The sequence below is a fragment of the Trichechus manatus genome, unplaced genomic scaffold (genome assembly GCF_000243295.1).
Source record: "Trichechus manatus latirostris isolate Lorelei unplaced genomic scaffold, TriManLat1.0 scaffold00114, whole genome shotgun sequence".
Lineage (NCBI taxonomy): Eukaryota > Metazoa > Chordata > Mammalia > Sirenia > Trichechidae > Trichechus > Trichechus manatus.
The window spans coordinates 5334128-5341524 of NW_004444050.1; the positions used below are offsets into that span (position 1 = coordinate 5334128).

Here is a 7397-nt window from a genome sequence, read left to right on the forward strand (position 1 = left end):
TGTTTGATGAAAAAATGGTCTTATTTTTATTTAAATGTCTTTTGCTTTCCAATGAGTTTGAAAATTTTTTCCACATTTATTGAACATTTGTATTTCTTCTCTTTTGAACAACTGACCCATGTTCTTTGCCCATTTTCTACTGGGATTTTTTTTTTTTTTAATTTGTAAAAGCTCCATATGCAATAAACAGATTATACCGTATCTGTCAAAAATATTGTATTTTTTCCACATATGCCATTCCCCTATCAATTTTATTTAAATATAAAAGTTTTGGGTGAACACCACCACCCAAAAAAGGAGCAAATTAAGAAACATTAAACCCAATACAATGCTGGGTGTTTGATCACATCTTGATTAAACAAACCCCCTGACAAATGCATTTGGACTGGACGTTAACTGATGCTCAGAATTATTTGGTTAGGTGTTGTGTAAACTACCTAGTGCTACCATAACAAAAATACACGTTGGTAGCTTTCATGAACAGAAATTTATTTTCTTACAGTTCAGGAGGCTATAGTCCAAATTCAGGGTGTGGCTCTAGAGAGAGGTCCTTTCTTGTCTATTTCAGCTTCTAATGGCTTCCAGCAATCCTTGGTGTTCCTGGGCTTGCAGATGCATCTGTCTGTCTTCTTCACTCCCCGTGTGTGTCTCTGTGCCTACTGTGCTCTTTTTATAACTCAGAAGTAATTAAGTTTAGGACCTAACCTACTTTGACATGACTATTAGCATAACAAAAGAAAACTATTTCCAAACAGGAAACAACCGCAGGTACAGGGGTTAGGATTTCTACACATATTTTGGTGGGGACACAATCGAATCCATAACAGATGTGCTCATGGAATCATGGTTGTATGTTCTTTTTTAGAGCTGATTACTGAGGTATTTATAGGTGAAATGTCATGACATCTGTAGTTTATAACATTTCAAAGGAAAAATAGATAAAATAAGGCAAAATAACAATACTTTTTAAACATAGTTCATGGGCACATGGGTGTTCAGTCTTTTTTTTTCCCTATATGTCTGAAAAATGTATCTATTGCCTCTCCCCCATTCTGTCTATTGTTTTCGGTAAAATAAAATAAAAGTTAGAAATAGTTTCAACTACATGTATCGGAAAAACCCAACAACGACTTGAATAAATAAGGTTCTATTTTCTCACACAGCAAGAAGCCCTGAGGGAAGCAGGTCATGCCAATGAGATTCTCTTGGCCTTTCTTTCATCACCATAAAATGGTAGCAAGCCGCAGCCATCATCCATATTAAAATCAGGAAGGTAGTAGGAGGCAGTGCTAACAGACTTCCACCTGTATCTCATTTAGCCACCTATGGCTAAATGCAGGACTGGAAAAACGGAAATTTTAACATTTCTAGTCTCTAAGTACAGGCAGGAATGGAAAGAAGAGTTGGGAACAGATGTTTGGTATGTTAGCCACATCCTTTGCTGGATCTTCTTATTCTCTCCTCCGTGTCTCAGCTTCTTTCATGTTTTCCATCTTTTTACTTCTCTGCTGAATTCTGGGCAATTTATTAACATCTACAGTGGGTTTTATATTTCAGTTCAGAAATGTTCTCATTAGTTTTGCCTAATCTACTTTTTTAAAGTTTATTTCTGACCTTTTAATTTTAGAGTTTTTTCCATTTCTAGAAGTTCTATTTCCATAAAGTATTCTTTATGGTTCCTATACTCTCCTTTGGAGCCCCAGTGGCACAGTGGTTAAATGTTACAGCTGTTAATCAAAAGGTCAGCAGTTTGAATCCACCAGCCACTTCTTGGAAACCCTACAGGGGGAGTTCTACTCTGTCCTATAGGGTCACTATGAGTTGGAATAGACTTGATGGCAAGGGGTTTATACCTTATCTCCTTTAATCATTTTATATTTATATGGAGAAGGAAATGCCTTTTTCCATTCTGGTTTCCATGACATGGGAACCACTCCTGGCCTTTCTCTGCTTCTAGGAAGTGATTTGATTCCTAAATCTGAGAGGAATGGCTGGATGCTTGGCTCAGTTCTGCTCTTTGTCCTTTTGGGAACAAGATTCTCACAGGCTGAGGTGTTCTCTGCAACTCTTTGGGAATAAGCTCTGTCCTTCACATGACCCAGTACTACCTGAGACTGAGTGGGTTATGAGAAAAAATCAGTTGCTGTCTAACTGACTCTGACTTATGGTGACCCCATGTATATCAGAATAGAACTGTGTTCCACAGGGTTATCAATGGCTGATTTTTTCAGAAGTAGATCATCAAGCCTTTCTTCTGAGGTACCTCTAGGTGGACTCAAACCTCCAAACTTTTGGTTAGCAGCCAAGGACATTAACTCTTTGCAGCACTCAGGAACTCCCACCGGTGGGTAGTCTGCTCACCTCTGGGATTCAGCATTAGGAGGCACAGTTGCTGCAGACATAATCCATATCCTCGATGTTTTATTTCGGATGGAATTTTAGCCTCCATCTGCCACTTCTTTGAATTTTTTCTTTTCAGGACATAGGTATGGAAGATAGGTTCTATTTATATAGAACCTTCAAAGATCTCAATTCTTACTTTATACTACTTATCATGTTTTTCTATTATCTCACATTCTTGAGGAACTAATGCTCCTTTTTTTGTGTTGCTGACTCACTCTTGGTAGATCTCATTTGGTTTCATAATTTCTTGCTGTAAGTTCATCTAAGCAAAGCTTAGTTTTTCTGTGGGAGCCTATGAGGCTTGGGAAACTGAAGTGTCCCCAAGCTCAGAATGATGCCATGTATGCATGCTCCTGTCAAGTGTCAGAGGGGTAGGTTCTTGCTTGGGACCAATTTTTATACTAATTTCACATTCCTCAGTCACCTCCACAATGTTATTAATAGAAATTTGGGCTCTGAATCTATGCAGGGCACAGGCTGGGGGCTTTGATTTCTCTCAAAACTCTTCACCCTCCAACTCAGAACCCTAAAGTCAAACTTTCTTGCTCCCTCCTTAGACAGTTTATAAAATCTTATTTCCTGGGACTTCAGCCTTTCGGTTTCTGGCTTTATGCAGGGGTCTTAGGGTTACCTCCCTACCTCAAATAGGCTTCTCATTCTATTACAGCATGGAGGTTAATGTCCAAGTCCCAGATATTAAGGTTGGGGATATGACAACTTGGTACTAGTATATCATTAATTTAACATTTGCTGAAATTAATTTGTTAGTATTTTTCTAGGATGTTTGTGTGTATATCCTTAAAATGAAAACCTGCTGCTCTTCTTTTTGCTATCTTGTCAGGTTTAATATGAATTAGGCTTATTCCAGAAAATGAGCTTTAAAAAATTCCAAATACATTAATGCCCTGAGACCACATCCTGCTATCACATGAATTAAGATATACCCACTGGCTCCAGTCCTTCACCCAGGCCTTCCCAAACAGGAGGCCAAAGCTCTAATCTCGGGGTAGGGCAGGGGAAGTAAATGGAACAAAATATTTTACTATGCTAAATACTTTGGATCTCACTAATGGCATTATGCTCCATATTATTTTTTAGAGCAAGAGAATGATTTGATATTTAAAACTAAGAATCACCTTATTTAGTAAAGCTATCTGGGCCTAGAAATATTTTGGAGGTAATAACTAACATTTTTTTCCAATCACTACTGGTTATTTAAGTCTTCTATTTCTTCTTCAATCCTAATTTGTGTTTCATAAGAGAATATTTTAATGAGATTTCCAAATTTATCAAAATAATGTAATATATAGTATATTTCCTTATAATTAATCTTCTCCAAAGTCATTTATATATTTTTCTTGGTCTTATCAAACCAAATCAAACCTGTTGGCCACTGAGTAGATTCCAAATAGTGATGCTGTAAGACAGAGTAGAACTGCCCCATAGGGTTTCCAAGAAGCAGCTGGTGGATTTGAACTGCTAACCCTTTGGTTAGCAGCCAAACTCTTAACCACGCTGCTATCAGGGCTCTTTAGTCTTACAGCTCTCCTTTTATGCTTTCTTGATAACACTGTAGATAGGAATGAATTGAATTTCCCTCCTTACAAAGTAGGAAAGTTGGCACAGCAGAAAGAGATCAGGCTATCATGACACAAAATCAAGTTTTAATACTGGCTCTTACACTTTAAGACTCAATTTCCCAATTTTTAAAATGTGGTGAATATGTATCTACTTTGCTAATTTTTGTTTTGTTACAAATTAATAAAATTTGCAAGTTGGGCATAAAAATTTATTTGAAAGTACAACTTGCATCATGCACAGGCATGGAATCTCCCCTGCTGCCATTCCATGAGTAAGGTAATATCCAGATATTACTTGCTATTTGCAAAAGGAACAACAAAGATAGTATTCACAATTCAAATTATTGCAATATAGGGATTGCTTGTACTTAAAACCTAAGTTCTTTTAAAATGTTTTGTATAATTCACTGCTTCAATTTATTCAAATTAGTATTTTTACCTTACCTGTTTTAGAAAGTTTATAGTAGTAAGATTGCTGGCTAGCTTTGTCTTCACATAGGTGTCGATTCATGGGACTCACGTGATCAGAATTCACTTTATTCTCATTTCTTCTGCATTATGGGGTCTTCATAAACAGACCCATCAGACTGTGCCTGACAAACAGCAACCAAGCAAGTTTCTCTTCATTAATAATGCCCATAATTTTCAAATCTTAAATTATGAACTATTATCTCCCAGCCTCAACCCACATCAACTGATATACCAATACAACGAAAAACAAGCTTGAGAATTATCTCAATTTAATGCAAGATGCAGTGTACCCATATTCCATGAAATGTGATTATCTATTGGGGGGCAGAAGATTGTAACCCTACTGAATCAAACAAATTAAACTATTGCAATACAGCTAAAAGCTTTATGTAAATGCGGTTTTGTTCTTAATTGCTGTATAACAGACAATTTGAGAAATAAAGTCGTCTCTTGTGCTGTTTCTACTTTAGGTTATATACACTTTAAATATAGATGAGACATGAAAAACTACTGGTTTGAGAGTTCTAAATAATTATCCTTACTAAAGACCTTTTTTCCCCCTTCCAATTTACATGGAAAAATCGAACCTTTGGTACATAGATAACTTATTTCCACGGGCTTATCATTAGTATTCTCTGCCAGTTGTGTAGACTTTTGGTAAAGGGGTAGCTAGGGCCTCTTTGCTCTCAGTAAGTGCTCTGGGCTGATGGATAAACACACTAAACTTAACACCCTGGTTGTTAGCAGCTCTGACAAAACCACTATTTGCAGTCATTGTGATGGCTTTTAGGGTGTCTCCTGTTCCAAATATAGTTAATGAGCGGCTATTGATTTTTGAACTAGCCACTAGTCTCAAGGCACGCTCAGAAGGCTGGTCTGGTACCACACTGATTCGCTTAATTAGCATAGTGGCCCTCTCTCTCTCCCCAGGTCCCCCTAAGGTATCTAGAATAGACTGAAAATCCTTGACAGCAGATTCACAAGCAAACAACTCCTTGTCCTTCATAAATGTCTCCAGCTGAGGTAGAACCTGCTCTTTCCTCTCCTGCTCTGCTTGTTCTGTGAGTACTTTTTCTTTGAAGATGAAGTGGCAGCCTCCATAACTGAGGGCAGATACATATGTAATTAAAGTAGTAATGTCCAGATTTACTCTTTTGCACACATTGACCTTAATCTCTGTTGGAAACGCAACACTTGCTAGTATATTTGCTCGGTCTACTCTGGTCACCTGCAAAAGTTCTGGGCCCTCATCATCCGATTCACTCTCACTCTGTTGGAGCTCTTCAGGGTGATCTAACAGAGAGTTAACTGCCACTATGTCTCCTCTCACAGCTATGCCCATTTCTTTCAGCTTTTCTGCCATGGGGCTGGAGACACTGTTGTAAAACGCAAAGATAATGTGAGGGTTGCTATATTGCACTGGCTGCTGGTGACTGGCCTGGAGGAAGTCTTCTGCCTGCTCAATGATGCTTTTGTCACCATACTGGCCCCTGCCCAGCCAAATGTTATGCAGTGCTTCAGCCTTTCGGCCAATAGCTTTCACCCAGGTATGACCACCATTTGCAACTACATCCACCACAAGGGTCTGCTTTTCTCCCAATGTATCTGTGTAACCGAAGACATGAAGAACACTAACAACTTCTTCCAGGTTTTCTGCTGATTCCACAATGGCTCTTAAGTGTGTTAGATTCGTGCTCTGTAAATGGGATTCTTTAATAGCTACTTTCCCAGCTTCTACTTTTTGTAAGAATTTTAATTCTGCCTTCAATTTGCTGCACAGCTTAGCACCACCTTCTATGCCACCTTTTCTTGATCTAGAAAGGGATTCTGCTCTCTTGATCAGTTCCTTGGCTATGGCTATTCGTTCACAGAGCATGGAGTGTGCAGACATGCTGTCAGCATTATTCCTTTCCTACGAAAAGAAAAGAAACAGGCAAATTTGAACAGACCTCAAAAATTATGGTAATCGATTCTTCACTAACCATTAAAAACTTCAATCTAGCAACAAAGTTGTTCCACTATGGAGGTTGAGACTATGAACCTGGTGACAGCTAAGGAAATTATGACAGCTATAATTTTTAACTCTTCTTTAGGATCTGCCACACTTTAGACCTTCATTTCTTCAGCTTGAAGGCCATGGGGTCCACAGCGGGATAAAATGCAGGAGTTTCCCAGTCTGGAAGACAAGAAAACCCCTTACGCCTTTACAGTTTGTTGTAGAGAAATTCTCATCACAAGGCCGGAAAGCCATGATCACATGCTTAAATAAAAATATTTAGACGGACTAGCTGTTAAGTAAATTGACCACCGCTAGCCTGTTTCACCCTCTCCTCCTTCATAAATTGGTCTCCTTTAACCCGCTGCCTCACGATTTCCCTTGGCAGGCACACTAAGGAATCAAGACTGCTTCGTAACTGCGTTTGACGTCAACCCAGCATATTTTTAAAAGACCACTAGCTTGACTCTCAGAACTCTCCGAATGAAAAGACCAAAGAAAAACTAAACTCTAAGAACCCACCACGCGACGGCAGCTCAGGCAGTGCGGGGGCGGGGGGACATAAGTCGGCGGGGGCTTCCGGGTGGGCACCGGCTCTTCGGAACCTGCCCCGTCCATCTCCACAGCTGGACCCTGCCAGGCAGGGTGAGGTCAGACAAATCCCACTGTTAGCCTAGGGGTTAGAAGTAGGGTGAAGGGAGCGCCGCCGAGCCCGGCGCCGGACACTCTCCCCGCCAGGCCCGGCATCTGAAGGAGCGCCCTCGCTCCCTCGCCCCCTTCTCTCCTCCCTCTTCCTCCTTGCCCGGCTCCTCACCAGCGGCGCCCAGGACCCGGAACGCGAGCAGACAAGCGCGTGCACGCGCAAGGCCAAGACCCGCCAGGAAACCTCACTAATCAGCCCTCACCTCACTCACCGCCGAAACTGTTCCGCGTGCGCCCGCCCTGCC

General features: G+C 40.2%; 1 protein-coding gene across 2 annotated transcripts; it reads right to left on the bottom strand.

The window, feature by feature from the left end:
• Nucleotides 1-4710: 4710 nt before the first annotated feature.
• On the bottom strand, nt 4711-7397 carry CUNH7orf25 (chromosome unknown C7orf25 homolog). Of its 2 annotated transcripts, none has more exons than XM_023738312.1 (2): nt 7356-7397; nt 4711-6366 (listed from the first exon to the last, which is right to left on the bottom strand). In XM_023738312.1, exon 2 carries the CDS (start codon nt 6343-6345, stop codon nt 5080-5082), a length of 1266 nt encoding a protein of 421 aa, XP_023594080.1. In that variant the 5' UTR covers nt 6346-6366; nt 7356-7397; the 3' UTR covers nt 4711-5079. The 2 variants fall into 2 exon arrangements, with proteins under 2 accessions (XP_023594080.1, XP_023594081.1); XM_023738313.1 differs by lacking the exon at nt 7356-7397 and adding an exon at nt 7265-7300.

Excerpts from the sequence above, each read along its gene's own strand:
- CUNH7orf25 (XM_023738312.1), bottom strand. The coding sequence starts at position 6,345 with ATGTCTGCACACTCCATGCTCTGTGAACGAATAGCCATAGCCAAGGAA.